This window comes from Gorilla gorilla, chromosome 21 (assembly GCF_029281585.2).
Source record: "Gorilla gorilla gorilla isolate KB3781 chromosome 21, NHGRI_mGorGor1-v2.1_pri, whole genome shotgun sequence".
Classification (NCBI taxonomy): Eukaryota; Metazoa; Chordata; class Mammalia; order Primates; family Hominidae; genus Gorilla; species Gorilla gorilla.
The window spans coordinates 44,675,487-44,697,624 of record NC_073245.2 but is presented as its reverse complement, the minus strand read 5'-3'; the positions used below and the strand labels follow the sequence as shown (position 1 = coordinate 44,697,624).

The 22,138-nt window shown below is 57.2% G+C and overlaps 1 protein-coding gene across 3 annotated transcripts in view; it reads left to right on the top strand.

Annotated features, from left to right (window-relative positions):
- NOL4L (nucleolar protein 4 like) overlaps nt 1–21,846 on the top strand; it is a 143,085-nt gene extending 121,239 nt beyond the window's left edge. For all 3 annotated transcript variants that reach the window (XM_031004912.3, XM_031004913.3, XM_055373306.2), the window contains 6 exons: nt 8,515–8,792; nt 11,150–11,335; nt 11,416–11,607; nt 11,905–12,027; nt 12,474–12,675; nt 17,095–21,846. In XM_031004912.3, coding sequence (XP_030860772.1) covers nt 8,515–8,792; nt 11,150–11,335; nt 11,416–11,607; nt 11,905–12,027; nt 12,474–12,675; nt 17,095–17,315 — 1,202 coding nt within the window. In that variant the 3' untranslated portion in view covers nt 17,316–21,846. The remainder of the gene's footprint in view (nt 1–8,514; nt 8,793–11,149; nt 11,336–11,415; nt 11,608–11,904; nt 12,028–12,473; nt 12,676–17,094) is intronic.
- Nucleotides 21,847–22,138: the final 292 nt, after the last annotated feature.

Sequence of the window (22,138 nt, the reverse complement as noted above, 5' to 3'; positions counted from 1 at the left end):
ATTCATTAGCCAAGGACGGCTACTGAGCCTTGGAAAAGGCTAGTGCAGACAGGTGTGCAATACACGCTGCGTCTCAGCGGCTCCGTAGGAAAGAAGAAGGTGAAATATCTCAGCTCTGATAACACGGTATCAATTATTTGTTGAAATGGTACTATTTTGGATATATTGGGTTAAATAAAGTAGATGATTAAAATTGATTTCACCTGTTTCTTTATTACTTTTTAAAATGTGGGTACTAGGGCACTCAAATCCCTCATGTGGCTCACACTGTGTTTCTGTCGGACAGTGCTGCTCCCGACTGTGAGGGCCTAGATTGGCACCTGCCTAAGGAAAGAGTGACCAGAGTTTCAGCAGGAACGCCCACTGCCCGGGCACTGAGGGGCACACGCCGAGGAGGCGCATGCTGTGGGGGTAGAGGAACTGGCGCCCCGGGGCTGCAAATCAGGGGGCAAGTGTGGCACCCAGATGGGGGGCATGGGCTCCCTGCTCCGTGGCTGGGGCCGGGCCAGGCTGTGTGAACCACAGGGACAGAGCTGGGCGCTCAGGAGGGCAGCTGTGCAGGCAGCCGGGGCCTGAGGGTCACGTGGAGAATGCAGGTGCCCCGTGTGGCCCCATCACCTGGGATGGTAGGGTCCTAGTGTCCCCCATTTGACCCCTGCGCCCCTCCTGCCTTTCTGGAGGAAGAGCTGGGCAGCCAGCCCTGAGCCTGGTGCTCCTTGGAACTATGCATCGTGTAAACACGGCCTGGGCGCTGGCCTTTGTCAAAGCAGGCAGGGGGCCAGTCCTGGGGAGGTGCACGCCTCAAATTCAGAGCAGAGTCAGCACCCCCAGACCACAGCCCATAGCCCTGCTGTCCACGCCTCCCTGGCCATGGTGGGCCGCGGCTCCAGCAGTCTCCCGCCCCCTCCTCCCCCGTCGCCCTGTTGTGTGTGAATTATTGATGCCCCTCCCGTCCCCCGCCTGGCTGCTGCTGTGACAGTCTCATGGAGGCGGCACTGCCTCCAGCAGCCACACCTCTGGACACAGAAGGCAGTCTGCATGCAGGGCCTGCTGGCCTCCAGTGGCCGTGTACCTGGCCTATGGTCCCAGGGATGGTGGGCCTTCCCGTTCTCCGAGCCTAGCCTGGGAGCTGGTGGGAGTCGCCCACCGGGAGAGGGTGCCACTGGCTGTGGGCCCCAGAGCGCGGTGTGGCGATTGGTGGTTCGCACAGAGCTGGGCTTGTGCGGGCTGCGGGGCACTGGCGCCCACATAAGGGCATTGTTTGCTGAGGTAAAAGGGGTTTTTGTCTCCTTCTGGAGACGGGACAGAGGGAGGAACAATTTCCCCCATTCATCACTAATTCCTCCATTTGAATAGCAGCACATTGCCCCATGTTCAAATAGACGGACATGGCAGTCCTTCCCTGCCCGTAGGCATTCTGGGCACAGGTGGTGGGCTCCGGGTCCTGCCCGGATGAAGTAGTCACCCTTTGCCACAGTGGTGAAGGCCTGGTTTTGTGGAAATGCTGAGAGGGGGTGCATCCCGGGCTGCTTCCCCAAGGCCCCTCAGGACATGTCTCTGCTGCCCACGCAGCCATGGGCTGGGGGCAGGCCCACCCTGCTTTCATCACGCTGGGCCCCAGCAGGTTGGCCTCAAGGGTGACCCTCCTGGAGGGGCCTCCTGGAAGCAGCAAGATGGGGACCAGGTGGGTACAAGAGGTCACCTGGGCACCCTTAGGTTCCACTTCCAGCTCCAGGTGTGGAGGGTCCATCCAGAACTCCCAGCTTCCCACTGAGCCTCCCAGCTGGAGGCCTGCACCCCGTGAGGCCTGTGTGCTGGGGCTTCGGTGCCCATGGAGCCAGCTGGGTTTCTTCACAGAGTCATAAAGTGCCAGAGCCCAGGAGGGCGTCAGCGGCAACTCCCAGGACTGTAGATAAGAGGAGGCCCAGGAGGTGGCAGTGCCCAAGGTCGCCCAGACTGCAGGACCCTACACCCGCACCATCCCTGCCCGAGCCCCACTGCATTCCATCCCAGCATGGGTTTGTGTGCCTGTCGATGTCTCTTTTAAATCAGTTTTTTGTTGTTGTTGTTTTTGTTTTTAAGACAGAGTCTCGCTTTGTCGCCAGGCTGAAGTCCAATGGCGTGATCTTGTATCACTGCAACCTCCACCTCCCGGGTTCAAGCGATTCTCCTGCCTCAGCCTCCTGAGTAGCTGGGACTATAGGTGTGCACCACCATGCCCAGCTAATTTTTGTATGTTTAGTAGTGACGGGGTTTCACCATGTTGGCCAGGATGATCTCGATCTCTTGACCTCATGATCTGCCTGCCTCTACCTCCCAAAGTGCTGGGATTACAGGCGTGAGCCACTGCGCCTGGCCTAAATCCATTTTTTTTTAAGGGTTGTGGGAGGCAGAATTCCAGTCGGATCAAAACCCAACTGCCCCCAGTCTCTCTATTCCTTCTTTCCCCAAACAGTGACAGGTGCGTTCTCCTGGCCAGGTGCAGTGAGGGGTGGGTGTGAGGGTTGCAGCCAGCCCCTTCTGTGGGCATGAGCCCTCCCGTGGGCACTACCCCCTCCTGTGGGTACCAGCCTCCTCAGGACTGAGCTGGGCGTCATGGTGAGGTCCCCATGCGGAGCGATCCCAGCCCCCGGGTCCCATCCCTTGGCCTCTGCCAGGGAGAAGACCCTGGACTACTCAGAGACCAAGCCATTGGTGTGAGCCTGCCTCTAGCCGGCCTAAGCAATAAGGAAATTATTAGCTCCCTCACCAAAACCTCTAGGGCCTTCCTAGGTGGCAGGCACAGATGGATTTCAGGGGATCATCTGTGCCCCCTATCAGCCCTGCCTTCCCCAGTGTGGGCCTCCCTGCACCATGGGCCCAGCAACCCCAGGTAGAGAGCACCTTCCCAGCCATCGCAGCAGGAGTCCCTGCGTGATGTCCTTGGGCCCAGATTGGTCACACGCTATCACCAGTTGCTGTGATGGGTTGACTGGCCAGGCCTGGGGCATGCACTCACCCCGGCGAGCCCAGGAAGACTCAGTTGCCCCCACCAGAGGGAGGGGTGTGATCTAGGGGGCAGCAGGAGCCATCCAGGCCCACCCAATACAGCTGCACCAACTCTGGGTCTCTAGGGCTGGGGCCGCTTCTGTGAAGGCTGGGCACAGGCCAGAGACACAATAAACACAGTAGTATTGCAAGGAGAGGATAGGTGCTTGGAAGAAATTACCTATTTCTTCCAAGCACTTATCCTCTCCTTGCAATACTACTGTGTTAGAGGGGGCTGGGGCGGTGGCTCACGCCTGTAATCCCAGCACTTTGGGAGGCCGAGGCGGGCGGATCACGAGGTCAGGAGATCGAGACCATCCTGGCTAACACGGTGAAACCCCGTCTCTACTAAAAATACAAAAAATTAGCCGGGCGTGGTGGCGAGTGCCTGTAGTCCCAGCTACTCGGGAGGCTGAGGCAGGAGAATGGCGTGAACCCGGGAGGCAGAGCTTGCAGTGAGCCGAGATCACGCCACTGTACTCCATCCTGAGCGGCAGAGCAAGACTCCGTCTCAAAAAAAAAAAAAAAAGGAAATAGGTAGAGGGGTCAGTGTGCCAGAGCAGGGTGGGAGCTGGGCTTACCGAGAAGGTGACCTTTACGCAGAGCCCTGGAAGTGAGGGACTGCGCCAAGGGGAGACCCGGCACAGAGTGGAGCAGGAAGAGGGAACAGCAAGTACCAAGGCTGGGTCACAGCTGGGGTGGGTGGGTGAGCCATAGGGGCTCGCTGGAAGGGCCTGGTGGGCCCAAAGGAAGGACCTGGCTTCCAGTTGGAGTAAGCTCAGCCCTTGCGGCTGCAGCCGGCATCAAATCCACTGCTTGTGGGGCCAAGGGACAGGCTGGACCAACCCCACCCCGAGCAGCACCTCTGCCCCTGCTGGTTCATGAGGCTTCAGCCCTCGCCCCACCGTCCCTGGGATGGCTTCTGCAGAGCCGTGGCCCACAGCCGGTGCCACAATGGAGATTGGGGCAGGTAGGGAGGGCTTCCCTGAGGTGGTGGTGCTCGGGTTAGCACAGAAGGGCGAGCAGGAGTCGCCGAGAGTAGGGAGACACCATGGCTCAGGGGCCAGAAAGCTGGTGACACCCCTTCAGAGCCCCGTCTCCTCTGGAGCCCTCAGGTTTGATTTCTCGCTGCTGGAGCATGAGCTCCGAGGGTGGCAGTTGCCCCCATCCCCACAGTGGCCCTCTCACTGGGCCCACCTCAGACTGTCACAGGCTGGGCTCTGGGATCCCCAGAAGCCCCCGTTGCAGTCTGGGAGAGCCTCGTGCATCGGCAGTGGGTGAGTTATGATGTGAGAAAATGTGGGGTGCAGGGAATTGGGGTTTCCTTTTGAGCTCCTGCCCCATCTCGGGCACCATCCTCACCTTAGAACCGTGTTTTACGGCTGTGGTACCCACTCTGAAAGGAAACGGAGGCTCCAGAAGGTGGAGTAGCCTCTTCCAGCCACTCCGCGGCTCAAACCTGTGGCCTCCCCAGTCGGCAAAACATGGGCCTCAGGTTGCAGGCAGCCCCCAGAGCATGTGGCGCGGGGGCAGCTGTGTGGGGTGGGGGCTGGCATGCCGGGGCTGCCTGAGCGGAGCTGGGGGTAGGCAAGACCTTGGTGTCACTGGGGAAGGCAGGCTTTCGTGATCCATGTTATCCCTCTGAGTAGGCTCTGTGTGTGCGGCATGAGAAAATGAGATAATGGCAGATAGAGCCTATAAACTAGGGCAAAGGGGCTGTTTTTGGTCTGGGTTTTGTGTGTGTGGTAAAATGTGTGACATAAAATTTGCCATTTTTAAGTGTACACTCCAGAAGCACTGTTATTTCCACAGCTTGTTCATCCCCCAACAGAAACTCTGCACCCTTTAAGTACTGACTGCCCATTCCCAGCCCGTGAAGCCTCACTGTACCTTCTGTCTCTATGAATTTGCCTGTTCCAGATGCTGCGTAGAAGTGGAATCACTGAGTATTCTTGTCCGTCTGGCCTGTTTCCCACAGCCTCGTGTTTTTATCATCCACATCGCAGTGTTTATCCAAACTTCATTCCTTTTCATGGCTGGATACTATTCCATCGTATGAATAGACCACATTTGTGTACCCATTTACTTGTCGAAGTTTTTAAAAATATAAATAATGGGTTGGGCGCAGTGGCTCACACCTGTCATCCCAGCACTTTGAGAGGCCAAAGTGGGAGGATGGTTTGAGCCTTGGGAGTTCGAGACCAGCCTGGGCAATATAGTGAGACCTGTTCTCTACAAAAAAAGAAAACTTTAAAAATTAGCCGAGGCTGGGCACGGTGGCTCATGCCTGTAATCCCAGCACTTTGGGAGGCTGAGGCGGGCGGATCGCCTGAGGTCACGAATTCGAGACCAGCCTGGACAACATAGTGAAACCGTGTCTCCACTAAAAATACACAAAATTAGCTGAATATGGTGGCGGGCGCCTGTAATCCCAGCAACTTGGGAGGCTGAGGCAGGAGAATCGCTTGAACCTGGCAGGCGGAGGTTGCAGTAAGCCAAGATCGCCCCATTGCACTCCAGCCTGGGCAGCAAGAGTGAAACTCCATCTCAAAAAAAAAAAAAAAAAAAAATTAGCCAAGCATCATGGTGTGCGCTGCTGGGGAGATCGCTTCAGCCCAGGAGACAGCAGTTGCAGTGAGCCCTAATGGCACCGCTGCACTCCAGCCTGGGCAACACAGCAAGACCCTAAAAAAAAAAAAAAGTAAACCATGTAAATGAGTCGCCAATATTTTAAAATCTGTTTACATAATGCTGCAGATTTCCAGTTTCTTCTAACAGCTTGGAACATGTGGCCATACGAGGTCCTAGCAGCACCTGGTGCCTTACGGGTCTTACCCGCCCAACCACTTCCCTGGCCAGACCAGGGTGGCATCTGAGTGCAGTTAGGGGAGGTTCTGCCCCGGCACTAGTGCCTGTCGATCCCCAGCCGGGGGCACAGCCCCGAGGCAAAGGTCTTGGTAGCTGGAGAGTCTGGGCCCCCGTGCCGGGCATCTGACCTGGTAGAGGCTCCAGGAGCACCCTGAGCAGCGTGTCTCTGGAGCTCACACCTGGGGAGGGCAAGTCCATCTTCTCGGGAAAACCTGATTGGGAGGTGGGTGATGGGATGATGGGATGTCACCTCTGGGCCTGTGTAGGGTGTGGCACTGCAGCCAGCCTTGGGCCTGGTGCCTGTGATGAATGCAGTGACCACTTGCTCACTGTGGCCAGGCACGATGCCCACTGAGGAGCAACCCCTCATTCCAGAGGAGGAATCTAAGGCCCTCCAAGGTCAAGCAAGTGGCCTGTGAGGGTGGTGTCGGTATGTGAAGTCGCACCTGCAAGGTGGGTGAAGGATGGGCCCCCTGCAGCTCATGGGAGCGTGGGTAACCAGCCAGTATGGGTGTCATCCCTGTCCCCCGTGGAGGCTCCTGGACCTCAGGTGCAGGGGCTTCTCTGGTGACAGGGTCTGTCCTGGTGGGGCAGATGGCCCTCACGATGACCCTGGGCCAGGGGAAGGGAGCATGAGGATCCCTGGCAGGGCCGGGCAGCAAGCTGGGGTTGGAGGCGTTGAGTGCCTCCTTCCTAGGGACAGTGGAGAAAAGTGCCAGCCTGAAGTGGCAGTGTGGAACCAGACCTTGAAGGCTGGCTGCCATCTGCTCAGCTGGAGGTGTCATGGCAGGCAGATTGCAGAGTCCCAGCACAGGATAGTGAGGCTGGGCTGGGGGACTGCAGAGGTCACAGGACTGAGAGTGCCAGTGGCTGTGGGCCGGACTCTTACTCAGCTACAGGAAAGCATGGGACAGGGGAGTGAGGATTAGGCCTGGCTCTCACAGGTGGGATGTGGGTGGCCTGGGCGCTGGAGAGCAGCCAGTGGGAGCTGCATGAGGAGCTGGTCTGGTTCCCCGGGTGGAGGAAAGTGGGCACCCCCATTCTCACAAGTCACCTTCCCTGTTACCCACGAGGCTGAGTAAGGCACATCTGTCCCCCAGGAGGTCTGGCACCTTGGTTGCAGTCATTACTTTGTTTCCAGGCCAGCACTCAGTAGGTCCCGGGGACAGCCAGCGCGGGCCGGGACTCCGAGGATGCAGCCAGTGAGGGGCAGCTATGGGCGGGCTTTGAGCAGAGCCCGGAGCTGCCCTGCGGGAGGTTGGAGGGAGTGGTGGAGCTAGGCTGCCCGAAGGAGGACAGGACGCCTGGCCCCGGGGACCTGCTGCAGCCGAGGGGGAGGGGTGCACTGCCCCGCCGTGGCCTCCCATCCCCCTCTGCCCGGCCTGGCTGCATGATGGGCAGCCTGGACCCGCCCCCGGGCAGCCGGGAGGCCAGCAATTGGTTGGGGCGCTAGAGCCGCTCGGTCGCCATGGGGACGCTCTGGAGGTGCGCGTGCCCAGTGCCCAGCACCGGGGACTAAATCTTCATAATCTGCCGGCTGGGAGGGTGGGGGTGGGGTCCGGCGTGACCCTGGCCTGGGGGAAGGGGCGGCAGGGCCCGCTGTGACCACCCCTCCCCCACCCACTCTGGGTGCAGGTGTGGAGCCGCCAGGGTCACCCGTGCCTCCCCGGGACCCTCGCGGGTGCTCACCTGACAGTGACCCCAGGAGTTCCCGTGCAGCTTCAGCCTCTGCCGTCTCAGCTGAGCAAGCAGGAGGCCGGGGCTGGGGCTGGGGCTGGGTGGGCAGAGAGGCCTGGAATGTATCTGGAACTGTCTGGTCCCCTAGTTAAAGTTTCCTCCCCGGCGCCCGCAGGCTGGCGGTGGCGCGCTCTTCGCGGCAGGGGGCGCCCTCGCAGTGCTTTGCCGGGGCTGCCCACCCTGAGACGCTGGGCAGGCCCACCCGGGGGCCGCGTGCAGACCCCAGACCTTGCAGCCCCGGCTTTGCACGTCCCAGGCCGTGGGGCCTGCACGGAGCGCAGATTCGGGGGCCACCGTGCCTGTGCCTAGGCTGCCAGGGCTGGGCTTGCTTGCAGGAGGGAGTGAATGGCTGGAGGTCACAGTAGAGCCATCCTTCCTGCCTCCGGCAGAGGAAGGAGACATTTGAGGGCCCACTGTGGGCAGGGGCTCTGAGAGCTCGAAGCTGCAAGGCAGTGCCCGGCAGCAGGAGCAGGGTGGGTGGGAGGTGCGGTCCTGGGAGCTGGGGAGAAGGGAGAGCCTGGCCGGGCTTCGAGGGCCTCCAGGGCCCTCTGACAGGCCACTCACTCCCAAACCCTTGGAGCTCAGTCTCCCTTAAGCCTGGACATAATGCTTGCGAGTTTGGGGTGCAGGAAGACCCTCCATGCCCTGCACAGCCCTGCCTGGCCACTCCCCTCCTGATGGCCCCTCTGTTCTGGGAGAGGGGACCCTGTGGCTGCCTCAGCTGAGGCTGTGGGCTGGGGCAAATTGCCTCTGAGGTGGGGTAGCAGCACTCACCCCAACCCAGGGACACTCATGAGGAGGACACAGGGTGGGATACTCCGAGGTGGCTGCAGTGGCCACAGTGCCTTGGGTGGGGCCTCACACCCAGGCCTCTCATTGCAGATGACTCCTCCTCTGAGAGTGGCAGCGGCAATGGCTCCTCCACCCTGAACCCATCCACGTCGAGCAGCACGCAGGGTGACCCTGCCTTCCCCGAGATGAATGGCAACGGCGCCGTGGCCCCCATGGACTTCACCACAGCCGCCGAGGATCAGCCCATCAACCTGTGTGACAAGCTCCCGCCGGCCACGGCACTTGGCACAGCCTCCTACCCCTCTGATGGCTGCGGTGCCGACGGGCTGCGGAGCCGCGTCAAATACGGGGTGAAGACCACCCCCGAGGTGTGTGGGGCTGGGGGCTGAGTCCATTTCTTTCTGTAAAGGGCCGTCGCGAGGCGAGAATGAAATTGTATACGCCCAGAGCTTAGCTGGAGCCAGCCCATGTGTGTGACACCAAGCCAGGGTGGTGGCTGTGGCTGGTATGTCTTCGGTTCCTGGTGAAGCTCTGGAATGGGAGATGGCTTGGAGTGTGCCCCCAAGCCAGGCCCCCTTCTCCGAGCCTGTGAAGTGGAGCTGACGGCCCCTGCCTTGGTAGAGGTGGTAGATAGATATGCATCCCCACAACCCATCCCCCTCCCCCAGAACAGCATCTGCTGGGGATAACAGCAAGTGGCCACTTTCGGCACAGCCAGGTACGAGGCCTCCCACTGCCTGGTTTCTCTGCGTGCCTGTCCCCATTTTATAGGTCGTGCAAAAAAAGGGCGAGGGCCCAGGGATGTGGGCCGTGGAACTCCTCCTTTGACTAGGCTGATGGACGGTGGTAAGGGTGGGCACAGTAGGTACCCCTACCAGTGGGCATCCCCCCTGCTTCCTGGGGCCTCCCCCACACTTCCACAAGCTGCCTCCGGGCCGCTAAGGTTTCCTGTAGTAGTGCCTCTTCTCCAACCTGGGCCCAGGGGCCAGAGGTGCCTTCCTGGAGCTTACACCTCTGGACAGGCTCTTCTCCCTCTCTGGGCCTGTTTTCTCTTCTGCAGAGAGAGTGGAGTAGGTGCTACTGCCTGCCTCATTTGGAATGTCTCGTGGGGACATTCTGTACCATGGGCTCAGTGCTGAGTTGTTGCTATGTGTCTAGCACAGGTGGCTGGGAGCAGGTTCTGGCCAGAGCAGGCTTTGCCTGGGTCCAAGAGACAGGCATAGCTGCTGTTCCATGAAGGGGGTGAGTTGTGTTCAGCAGCCATTGCTACTGTGGCCACAGGGTACATGGGGGCCCAAGGAAGTGAGATGAGAGCAGGAACGCCACCAGCAGCTCCTATCTTGGTTTTTTCTCCATCTGTCTGCCCTGGTCCTGGCTCAGGGTTTGGCTGAGGAGTGGCGTGGGAATGTGGCTTGCCTGGGGCCACATGGCCAGTTATGGTAGCCAGCGGGGGCCCTCGGCATCCTGCCCCTATCCAAGTCTGTATGTGGACGAAGAGACAGGCACCAGGCCAGTGACCCTAGGGCACCAACCCCTGCGGGCCTGGTCCCAGGGAGAGAGGCCTGGCAGGGGCCGTGCTGTGGGACCAGGTGCCAGGCAATGCACTTCTTCCTGGATTTGCTCCTCAGTGAGTGCTGTTCCCCTCCGGGCTGTGCCATGGCCATGCTGCCACATCACAGGGTCTGACCATACAGCCACCTGTTCCCTGAGCCTGCCTTACCTGCTAGATGCCAACCTCCTTGAGGGCAGGGACAGTGTCTCCAGGCTACTGTCAGTCAAGATCTGAATGAGTACTTAGGACACATCGAAGGCACAAACTTTCCAAAAGGCAACAGTGGTCCTCAGCCGTCCCAGAGCAGTGCCCTGAGGCAGGGGCAGGAGACAAGTGATGTGGGAGCTGAGCCATGAAGGATGAGAAGATGGAGGGGGCATGGAGGAAAAGAGGGAGCTGCCTCTAAGGAGAGATGGTTGAGGGGGCTTGTCCAGGGAGAAACTCACGGTGGGAGCAGAGGGCTGGAGCCCTTCTCTACTGGAGGACAGGAGACTGCTGGGGGAGGCCGGATCTGGTTCCCTCTCCCTTTCTACCCACATATTCTCAAGGGGCCACTGTGTTGTCCTGGGTGGGGGGCAGACAGGAGAAGTCCAGCTCAGGAGCCGCGGGAACGCATCCTGCTTAATGGACCTGTCGTCTTGGCTGGCTACCTCGCCCAGCGCATCTTTTCCTCCTCCCGACAGACAGCATGCTCGTTGCTTTGGTGACAACTCTGTTGTCAACTTGGGGTTGCAGCCCCTTGGGGATCAGGGAGGAAAACCCCGAAGCCAAAATATATCTTGGCACGAGAGGAGGCTAGCGGGTGGTGGGAGTCCTTTCCATGTCTGCCTTTCCCCTGTACACGTGGCAGGTCCTGGTGTTGGCCTCTGCTGAGGAAACAGCTGACACCCTCCTAAGCGCTCAGCAGCCCCAGGAACCAGGTCTCTGCATACACTATTGCAGTCGGTCCTCCCTGCAGCAGCCCAGGGAGGGAGGTGGTAGCATTGCTGTCCGCATTGCACAGATGAAGGGAGCAGAAGAGGGGAGTGACTTGCTCAGGGCCTCGCAGCTATGGCTCTCGTGGCAGCAGGGCATGCGTGCCACCCTGGTCCCCAAGCTCACCGCCTGTAGGAGACCCAGCAAGGGCATGAGCAGCTGCTTGGCCCAACCCTCTGCCTCTTGCCCTCCTTTTAGTCCCCCCCCTACAGCTCTGGGAGCTACGATTCCATCAAGACCGAGGTCAGCGGCTGCCCTGAGGACCTGACAGTGGGCCGGGCCCCGACGGCAGATGATGACGACGATGACCACGATGACCATGAGGACAATGACAAGATGAACGACTCTGAAGGCATGGACCCTGAGCGTCTTAAGGCCTTCAACGTGAGCACCGGCCGGAAACAGGTGGGGTGGGATGGGGGCAAGGCCAGGGCCAGCCCTTCCCATGGCCCGTATCTCCACAGATGTTTGTGCGTCTCTTTGTGGACGAGAACCTGGACCGCATGGTGCCCATCTCCAAGCAGCCCAAGGAGAAGATCCAGGCCATCATCGAGTCCTGCAGCCGGCAGTTCCCCGAGTTCCAGGAGCGGGCCCGCAAGCGCATCCGCACGTACCTCAAGTCCTGCCGTCGCATGAAGAAGAACGGCATGGAGATGGTGAGTCCCCCCTGCCTGGCCCACACTTTCCCTCGGTGCCACCACTGACCTCCTGCCACACTCCCAGGATGCCCAGGCCCCTTCACCCAGGGTCTTCCCAGGAGCCCTGGAAGCAAGTACCATAATCCCTGGTTTGCAAATGAGGGAACTAAGGCCCAGAAAGGTCACACAGCTCCATAGACTGAGGCGCTGGAGCCCAAACCCCACCCTGTGCCACCCACCCCTGGGGCAGGGTCTCTGCACAAGCCCAGGGCCCCCACGGGCCCCATGCTAGCTCCATCCCCCTTCTGCCTGCAGACCAGACCCACACCACCCCATCTGACCTCGGCCATGGCAGAAAACATCCTGGCAGCTGCCTGTGAGAGCGAGACGAGAAAGGCAGCCAAGCGGATGCGTCTAGAGATCTACCAGTCCTCACAGGTACCTGCCACCGCAGCCACTACAGGGGCCGCTCCTGGGCAGCCGGGGAGGGCAGGCCTTATATGGGTGCGGACTGAGGGAGCTGTGAAGGATACAGTTGGGAGAAGGGCAGAGGGGGAACAGGAGGGCAAAGACAAGGAGAGGAGGTGGGTGGAGGTCAGGTGTGTTGTTCTCAGAGGTCCTCAGACCTCATACGGAAGCCTGGACTTCATCTGGAGACCAGAGGGCCCTGATCAGATATGCTGACAGGGAGATGAGCAGAGATGGGGAAAGCCCCCGGGGGGAAGGTGGCCGGCGGAGGGGACAGACAGAATCCCACAGGTCAAACCGCAGCATTGGGTCCCAGGAGTCCTGGGGCCGCAGCATTTATCCACCTTGTGTCCAGGGATGGTAGTTGGGGCCAGCTGCCCCTTGGTTTCCCCAGCGCCCCCCTCTCCCCTCTGCAGGATGAGCCCATAGCCCTGGACAAGCAGCACTCGCGGGACTCCGCAGCCATCACCCACTCCACCTACTCACTGCCAGCCTCCTCCTACTCCCAGGACCCTGTGTACGCCAACGGCGGCCTCAACTACAGTTACCGCGGGTACGGGGCCTTGAGCAGCAACCTGCAGCCCCCTGCCTCCCTCCAAACAGGAAACCACAGTAATGGTGAGTCGGGGGAGGCCTGGGCTCTGGCTTCCTGACCAGCACCCAGCTGGGTCTGCAGAGCAGCCCTGGGCAGGGGAATGGGTAGAGGGAAGCAGAGGCCAGTGATGGAAAGGGGCTGCCTCACAGCACAGGGAGCAGGAGGGGCGGCTCCGGCACCCTTCCACTTCATCGTCTTAGCTGGTCCTTAGATTGGAAGGTGAAGGAGACTTAGTTGGTTAAAGCAAAAACCTACCGCCGCCCCCTTCTCACCGCCAGTGACGCTTGCTCCAACACTTCCCACCTTCACTACCGGCGCCTCTCACTGGTTCCACTCCCCCAGGGTCCCTGTGGGTGCCGAGTCCCAGCCAAGGGCCTGTTCTTGACCTGAGTTGAATCTCCGCAGCCCGGTCTCACCCATGGCGACTGAGGCTCAGTGAGACAGCTGCTGGCCTGGCCCAGCTGTGGCCCCGCTGGCCTGCAGGGCGGCTCCCTCCCCAGGCCTCAGCTCAGGGCCTGCCTTGTGAGGTGAAAGCTTTTCTCACCTGGGTGCTGGGCCTCCGTTCTTGCCCCTGCATTCATGGAGCCTACATCTGAGACACCCGGAGTGATGGTGCACACCTGCTCCCTCGCTCCGCTCCTGTAGCTGGGTGATTCAGTAGGTGCTTTTCCGGTAACTTCCCAGGCTACTCTGTGCAGATGGGGCACAGACCATTAGAGGAGACAGCCCCTGAAGAGACAGAGGCTTCCTCATGGAGTCAGGTGCTGCCGTGAGCACGAACTGGAGTGGGGAACCTCAGACCCCTTTACTGTGAGGCCAAGGGAAGCAGGGGAGGAGTGGGGTCAGCCTGGTGGGTCACAGGACCTCTTGGGCCAGGCACTCGGGTTGTGTTCTGTGTGCAGGAGGAGCCCCTGCTAGGTTTTAAGCACAGAAGGGCCGTGAATTGTGTGGTCTGTGTCATTCTGTCTGCCCCTGTAAGAAGGTTTGAATGGGCAGAGCAGGAGGCAGAAGCCAGGTGCTTTGGGGGTCGTTCAGAAGCCAGGGAATGAAGGGAAGAATTGAGGAACTTGAGTAGGTTGGAGAAAGGTGCCACCTGTAAGCTGGGGAACCCTGGTGCAAGGTCTTGGCTAAACATGCCTGAGGATTCCCTAAGCCCCCATCCTTGGCTGCAGGAGACCCCTCACTGTTCCTGGGCAGCAAGGGAGGGAGCTAGTCCCCACTCATGGCAGGAAGCCCAGGCTGCCTCCTCTCGCCTTGACTCCCCCCACCCCCCAGAACCAGGAAGTATATGCAGGTCCCTGGAAGATTCCTGCCTGGGCTTAACTCCTCATCCCTTCCTAATGCCTCTTAACCTAAAATAAGAGGCCGCCTGGCCCTAATCCCTGAAGCTAAGGCCGGAGTGGCCAGCACGGTGAGAGGTGGAGTGGCTGTCCTAGGCGGGCTCCTTTCATTCCAGGAAGAAAAGCCCTGCCCTCCCTACACATGGGGGCCTGGGGCCCAGCAGGTGAGGTGAGGGTGGTCTGGGGCCTGCTCCCTCCTAGCAGCAGGCGATGGTGACAAGCCTCTACCTGGTGTCCACCCAGCATGACCTATTTCAGGGCTGCGGCTGCCAAGTTCCCCTGACCCTCCTAAGGGCCTCTCATGGTAGAGCTGAGCCTGCTTCATGCCTGCCCATTCACACCTGCCCAAGAGGCACAAACAGCAGCCAGAGAATGATTCTTCCAGGGAGGCAGCTGGCTCTGCCCTTGTGCATCCTGGGGTCTCAGTCTCCCATCTGTGAATACCCTGGTTCCTTCATGGTGGGTGGGGAGGCCACTGAAGCAGAAATCTGGTCATTTACCTCCTTGCCTGGGGCAGCCCCTGTCCTTGAGCACTAGTACCTCATTTGAAGAACATTGTTTAAATCCTCCAGCAGTTGAAGGAAGACAACAGGCAGCCACGTGGTTGCAGGGCCACCCAGCCCCACTGGCCTCCCCAGCCTCAGCCTTTCAAGTATTGTTCAATCAGTTTGGTACCTCAGCCGGGCAGCCGTATTAGTGGCTCAGAGCTCCTCACTTTGCTCATTATGTTGTCATCTGGAGATGCAAATCAGCTTAGATAGAATCAGGCTCGGCCTGTCTTGCCTGGGGTGCTGGGTAACTCATGCTCACTCCTATCCCTCTACCCACCATACGGCAGTCCCTCGGCAACCTGAGCATCTGGCTGTAACCAGAGTCTGCATGGGGGTGTCTCCAGATCAGATCAGCTGCAGGAAACAGGGACCTTCTCCTTTCCAAGCCTCAGCTACAGCCCAGGAGAGAAGGGAGGAAGCTCTGAGCACAGGCATGAACAGGATAGCACTTGGGGAGAGGAGAAAAGAAAGGAACCGGGACCACTGCTCATGTTGACTATGCCAGAAGGCTCTGGCCACTCCCAAGCATGATGCAGAGGGGACCAGAACCACCCTAGAGAGAACCAGACCCTCTTCCCCCCCATCCCTCTGGGTCCATCCCCTGCAATATCCAGAAGTTAGCAGAGGTACTCCTGTTCCAAGCTTCTCAGTCCCGCATTGTGACAACACCCTGGGAGTCAGTCACCTGTTTGGCTGCTGTTTCCAGACACAGCCCCAACCCCTTCCCCCTGTGTTTGATTTTAACAGACTCAACTGTTTCCTTAACTCTCAATTCCAAGGACACTGTTTAGAAAATAGTTCCTAGGACCTCCTCCTTGGTGTCCACATTCTCTGGCTGGAGAGGAAATAACCCCATGTGACAAACTGTCCCATCTTAGACTCCAGCTTCCTTCCCCATTTGGGGGCTGCACCAGCTTCCTTTTAGCAGCAGTCAGGTTTCCATAGTTTATCCCAAGATGTTACTTCCAGTCTGGATACCTCCCGTGACAAGAGCTTGTCCATCTCTCTTCATAGCAGCATAAAAACTGCCATGGAGATGCAATCATGAGAGAATGTGACCATCAGAACTTTCAGGGTAGCTGGGGGAGCCTCACACCCCCGTGGAAGATAAAGCTGTGGGGAAGGGACTCCAGGGGGAGGGCAGACAACAGAGAAGCTGACCTGGCTGCATCAGAGAAGGCTTCCCAGGGAAGCGGCAGCTCTGCCTGCACCTGCCCAGATTCTCTCTTCTTTGGCTGTTTCTTGCTGAACACCTTGTAGAATGCTTTTCAAATTCCAGGAGCTTCCAGGTCTCCTGGGAGCCCATTCAGAAAGCTCTGAAACCTGTTTGGAAGCCCTTCCCCATTGGGCCAGTCTAGGCAGTCAGGCCTCCTGTGGGCTGAGAAGGAGTCTCAGCCTGTGCTGAGTGTTTCACAACCGGCATCTCAGCTTCTGCTCACAGGAGCCGCCTAGTTTTGGCAGATGAGGGCTCTGAGGCCCAGAGAAGTTAAAGAATTTGCCAATGAAGTAGCAGAGCAGGACTTGAATCCACAGTTGCCTGACTCCAAAGCCAGGAGCTTCTTGGGAAAGGCCAAGAGAGGACAGGGCCTGGCAGTCCCCTCCCCAACACACACACCCCTAGTGTGTTTTAAAGGATGGCAGGCTCCCTCTTTGCCATCATCCGAGGACAAAGGGCAGGCAGTTTCTCCAGAAGTGAGTCTGAGTCTTGTCCTGATGGTTCCGGCCCACACTCCCTCATATTCCAGCAGCATGAACCCTCCACCTCACTCAGGCACAGGACTCCTCCCAGGAGGGGGGATTCGAGGTGCTGAGGCTTAGCAGAAAGAGGCTTCACACACCCAGCCCCTTCCTCCATCCACTGGCTGCCATGGTCCCTCCTGGGGGTGCAGTTATGGCCTGGCCAGTCTGGCCTGTACCTCTCCCCCCAGACAACCAGGGCAGCTGGCCTCTCTCCAGCTGGACAGAAGCCCCTTTCTTGTCTGGGCACACAGATGTTTCTTCTCCTGGCCTTTTGTGGCTCGACTCTCAACTCCTCCTGGGCTTTCCCCACACGCATCTCTCAGGTGTGTTGGGCCCCTGCCTACCTGCAGAGTCTCCTGCACACCATCTCCCCTTCCAGCCTCGGTGTCTGGGCTGGGGAAGAGCACACAGATGGGTGCTGCTCCTTTAGGCACACTGGCAGAGGCTTGCTTTTAGCACTTGTCCCACAGTTCCTCAATGGAAGTAGTATTTCCCATTCCCAAGCTCTGCTCACCACACTGAGGAGAGGCAGATCTTAGGAGTTCCTTTGCCCCAAGGCCTCCTCTTCCTCACCTAAAACCAGATCCTTGCAAGATCACCCTGAGGATTCTCTCTGAGAACCCTGTCGCCCGCAGGCCCATTCTAAGCACTAGGGATAGAGCCATCAGGGAGATGGACCAGAGCCACAGACTTCAGTGCCCAACTCACAGTGGGCACTAGGCCATAGGTTATGGCAGTGCCAAGGAAGGTACACCTCCCAGATGCCAGGCAGGGTGGCTGCTCCCTTCTCACCCTACTTCCCTCTCCACAGGGCCCACGGACCTCAGCATGAAAGGCGGGGCCTCTACCACCTCCACCACCCCCACGCCCACCCCCTCCAGCACCAGCACCAGCAGGCCCGTGCCCACCGCTCAGCTCAGCCCCACAGAGATCAGCGCCGTGCGGCAGCTCATCGCGGGCTACCGGGAGTCTGCTGCCTTCCTGCTGCGCTCTGCAGACGAACTGGAAAACCTCATCCTACAGCAGAACTGACCCCACCGGCACCTGGAGCGCACTGCCCTAGGGAAGGAGGCTGTCCCAGCCTGGACCTGGCTTCCTGCCTCACCAGTTGGTACATTTTGTTTTTGAAAGAGGTGGGATCCAAAAGAGCTGTTTCTAGCCACACTCCAAGCACCTGAGACTTTGGGCACAAGGACACTTTTTTTTTTTTTTTTTTTTTTTTGGAATCTCACCACACGGGTGCTCTGACCTGCTTGGAAGAGGCCAACGGGGCAGCTCTGGAAGGGTTGGGGGCTCCCCTGACAAGGCGCTGGGGCTGCAGCTCTGTTTAGAATCACCTTCGTGGACCCTGATGTTAGAATCCCACCCCCAGATAATTACCTTTCAAGTCTTAGGTGAGCAGAATTGCGTATTTATTGAGAAAAACAAAGTGGACCCTTTCTTCCTCTCCCCTTAGTAATTTATTTTTCTGAAAATGGATTCTTTTGTGTTTGTACAGATTGCTAGTCTGTGTCTGTCTGATCAGAAGGATGTATCCCTATACCTAACATTCCATATCACTACACTGATGTGGGCTGGGGCCAGTAGGGGCAGGGCAGGTGCCAGGCTGGCTGTTCCTCTGCATGCCTGGTGCACCCTGTGGCCGCTAGCCCTTGGCCAGGCCATCCTGTTGCAGATCCCAGTGCTGCCACAGGGACACCACCAGGCACCTCCCTAGGCACCGCCAAGCAGGAGGACCTCACGCACACCCATGGCAAAGCAAAACAAAAGAAAGAGGCACCCCGACCCCATTCTACAGAAGCCCCAGTCCATGGTCACCTGTATTCTACCTCACACTCCAGCGTGGGCTTTTTCCAGGATGTGCCCTGAGCCTGTTCTGAACAGCTGTCACCCCAACTCCCCCACACAATGTGTCTGCCTGGGAGGTAAGTCCAGACTGGGTGTCCAGGAGCTGGAACCCAGAGAGCGTCCTGTCCCTAACCAGCCACTGCAGCCCTCCAGCTCTGGCCCTCAGCTGCTTGACAGGACGGACTGCTGGGAGATGGCAGCCGGTTGGCAGGGCCCTTGCCCTCACACCCCGCTGCCCAGGAGCCAGGTCTGAACTTCTGTGCACAGGCCTGGACCCTCAGACTCCTGCCAAGAGGGGCCGCTTCTTCAGGGTGAGCCCCGGCTATCAGGCAGCTGTGAGCTCCAGGGCGGACTGCAGCTCCCATCCCCTTGCGCCATGTTTGGAGTAAAGGGATCAGTGGAAGTGGAGGAGCCACTTGGGTTCTCCTAAGACCAGCCCTTCCGGAGGGGCCGGTCCTGGAAGAAACCCATAATCCCTGGAGTGTGGAAAAGGGCAAAAAGAAAAAGCTGGCCTGGTTTCCTTCCTCCCTGATTGATTGATAGGCACTTCCTCTTGCTCAGTGCAATACCTACCAGTGCTGCTAAACCAGGGACTCGCCCAGACCTCAGCAGGCCCCCAGGGCCTCTCCATGCAACACTCCGTAGCCATGACAGCAGCTCTCTGCTGCCCGCCCCTGCCCAGAGCTGGCAGAAGCCCTCTGTTGCCTTTCCTCCCTCAGAGCAGAGAGGCCCCAGGGGAGCCAGGGCCGAGTGGATCCTAGGATGGCCACGGAGAGCCACTCGCTCCCAGAACAGGCACCCCTTCCCAAACCAGCTTTTCTGCAGCCAATTGCCTGTTGCAGCTGTGGCCACTGCCTCCCGGCACTGTGGCAGACTCCCCCCAAGGAGGGATGGGGCGGGGGGCACCAGTGAGGATGCCCCATCCTGCCTCAGGTCCAGAACTCTGAAAGGTAGGGTGCCCACCCCGTGCTTACTTCCGGCCCCTAGAGGTTGGGGGTGGTCATCTCTCAAGTGGCCTCCAACACCCCATCCAGCCACACCACCTCTGCCTTCCATCTGACCAATCCCCAGGCCTCTGGTCAGGGCCAGGACACCTGAGACTCACCCTTAGCACAGCACAACCTCCAGTGCCCAAGGCCTCTCCCACACCCCAGCCATCCACACATCTGGCCCCACCTGCTCAGTACTACTCCCCTCAACATTTGAATTCGTGTAAATATTTATTTTTGTGTGTGAACAATACTACAAAGTAATCAGTAAGATCTTTTGCAAAATGTTACCCCAGGCAATTTGTGAAAATCTTAATGTTAAAACCTGGCAGAGACAATCGCCACCCTAGAATTCCTGGTATCAGTTACTTAATGTGTCACTTCTCCTCCCAGAGGCAGTACCCAAGCTAGACATGAACCGTTTGCATTTCTTGGCAGACAGGAGTGAGAAAGACTGGGGAAGGGGCTCCCTTCCCCTACCCACACAAGGATTAGATCTAAAGATCAGCATAAGCTACAGTTTGAAGTCGTTTTTTTTCTGAGTTCAAGCTGTTGGAACTGACCACCCTCCAGCCTGCCTTAGTACTGCGGCAAGAGCGTAGGTTCAATGTGTTTTCAAGAGAAAGGAAAGAATATGTTGTTAAAGTCCATTGGGCCTCCCAGGCCCCTCCAGGACAATGGATTTCATCATGTCGACCCCACCTCTTGGGTGGGCTCCTCCTTTCCAGTGAAACTACACCTGAAGCCCTAGAGATGGCAGAATCAGGAACAAGTTTCTGCATGGAAACAGGATTCCATTTAGCTGGCTCAGTCAGGGAACTTGTTGTTTTGCTTTTGTTTTAAAAGATGCAGCTTCAACCCCTTCCCCCTACTCCCGACTTGGAGGGCACCAAAGAGCTGGTTCTGATGAACTAAGCTCGCTGCTGTCTCACCCTCACCAGAGGGACTGCCTTCTCCCAAAAGGAGCTCCCAAAGCCCTGTCCCACAGCCATTTAAAAATCTTCTGAAGGGCCTCAGGGCACAAAGTGATCATTTGGGATCCTAAGTTAAAAAGGAAATGCAGGAGTAGGATACTCCAATTCCAGAGTCTTTGCAGGGGGCTAATCCCACAAGAAGGGTAGCATCAGAGAAGTGGGCATTGGTCTTAGTGGTGGATCATCAGGTAGACAAGTGATAGTGTGTGTAACCCATCTGAAATTCATTTTACTGTCACCACTCTTAAAAAGGACAGTTTATTCCCAAGGACAGTGCTGATGGGGAGGGGGACAGGCAGGGAGTTAGGAGGGTTTTCGAGGATTTCAAACAGGTGGAACCCATCCATCCCTATTCCCAAGGGCCACTTACAACTCTAAGGGTGGTTACAGGATTAACTACCAGTTCATTTTCAAAATGCTGCTTTGAACTCAGAGGGTTGATACTTTTAATTTGTAATTTTTTGTAAAACTTTTTACAAAATAGTAAAGTATTTCACCAGAATACCAGTTTCAATCCGTCCATGGTCTGATTTTTATATAATTTAGTGGTGCTTTAGAAACTTTGTTTTTGTTGTTTCTGAGCTAAACAGCTCAATCCTTTTTCGCCTGTATCTACCTAAGACCAATGTGAACCTTTGTATTTTTGCTCCTAATTTTGGACTCAGTGAAAGTGTACTGTTTACATGTACAGATGCCCCCAGTCCCTGTGTGTTCTGCAAGACTTGCTCTTGAGGAGGAAGATGCACCTCACTAAGCTCATCTGCTTAGCAAAGCCACAAACAAAAACCTCTCACTTTTTACCTATGTTTCCACCTAAAAATACAACAAAAAACCTACACCACGTAGAACTCAGATTGGCTGAAAAACACTTTCCACCTGGTAGATGGCCCATATGCCTCAATTATGTGGTCCATTTAGGAGCAGGAGTCAGAAGAGAGACCTCTTATTGGCTGCTGGTGGGTAACTGCATGGACAGAGGAAAAGGGAAGGCAGGACTTTGTTGCAGAGCTGTGGGATGAATGTAGTTCTTCCCTGGGCAGCCTGGGAGTGGGAATGTCAGAATGACTCATGTTGCCTTCAGGATCAAGCCAACCAGGATTTAGGGGCAACCCAAGAGGTCTTTAGTCCTCTGGCATAATTTAGACATGTTTTGGAAGAGCACGAGTTCCGTATCTGAGATGAGATTTAAGACTTTCAGTGCAGATAGTATAAGCCATTTCTTCAGGGTTCCTCTGGGGGCAGCTCCTTCATGAGGTCCCACCTCCGGGGAGGGGCACAGGGCTCCAGATAGTAAGCACTTAAGGCAAACAGTGGATGGCACCAACTTTTAAAGGTGACTCAATCAATGGCTTCACCTCTAAATTATATTTTTACAGATATGCACCTATGCAACTTAACGTGGCTCTCCTAAGCAGGTGAGGACTTCCTCCTCAATGCTCTCTATAAAAATTATTTGTGTTCTATATAGTGAGTTTTACCAGTAAATGTGGCTTAATATTTTAATTCTTAGAATGTGTCTTCTCTACGTGATGCGACTAAATTCTGTTTTGTTTGTGGAATGACTAGCACAGGCCGACTCCCTCTCTCCCTCACTTAACAAAAGACCAATGAGCTGTTAATCGAGCTGTTATCTCCATGGTATTACTTGCTAAATGCACTGATTTCATAAGTATGTGGAATCCTTTTCCTTTTGAATCTGTATATCATATATAAGACTGAATCTACTTAATAAACACTGAACAACAAACCGAATGCTCTGCTTCCACTGTGTCCTATCAACAGCAGCACCACCTGCCACTTCTCATCCTTCCTCATCTAGTTGGGCACCGAAACATCTTTCTACTAGTAGATTCCACCTTTTCCTAGCCAATAGTATGGCACACAGAAGGTCCTCAGTACATTTTCTAGAACAAATAAACCTGTAATTCCAGCACCTCATCTGTTAGAAAGGGAAGGGAATGAACCTTTCCCAGGTGCCCTTCAGTTGCTGAGCACAGGCAGAACTCTCATGCACTGTTTTAAATCTCAGTTCCCTTACCCGCCA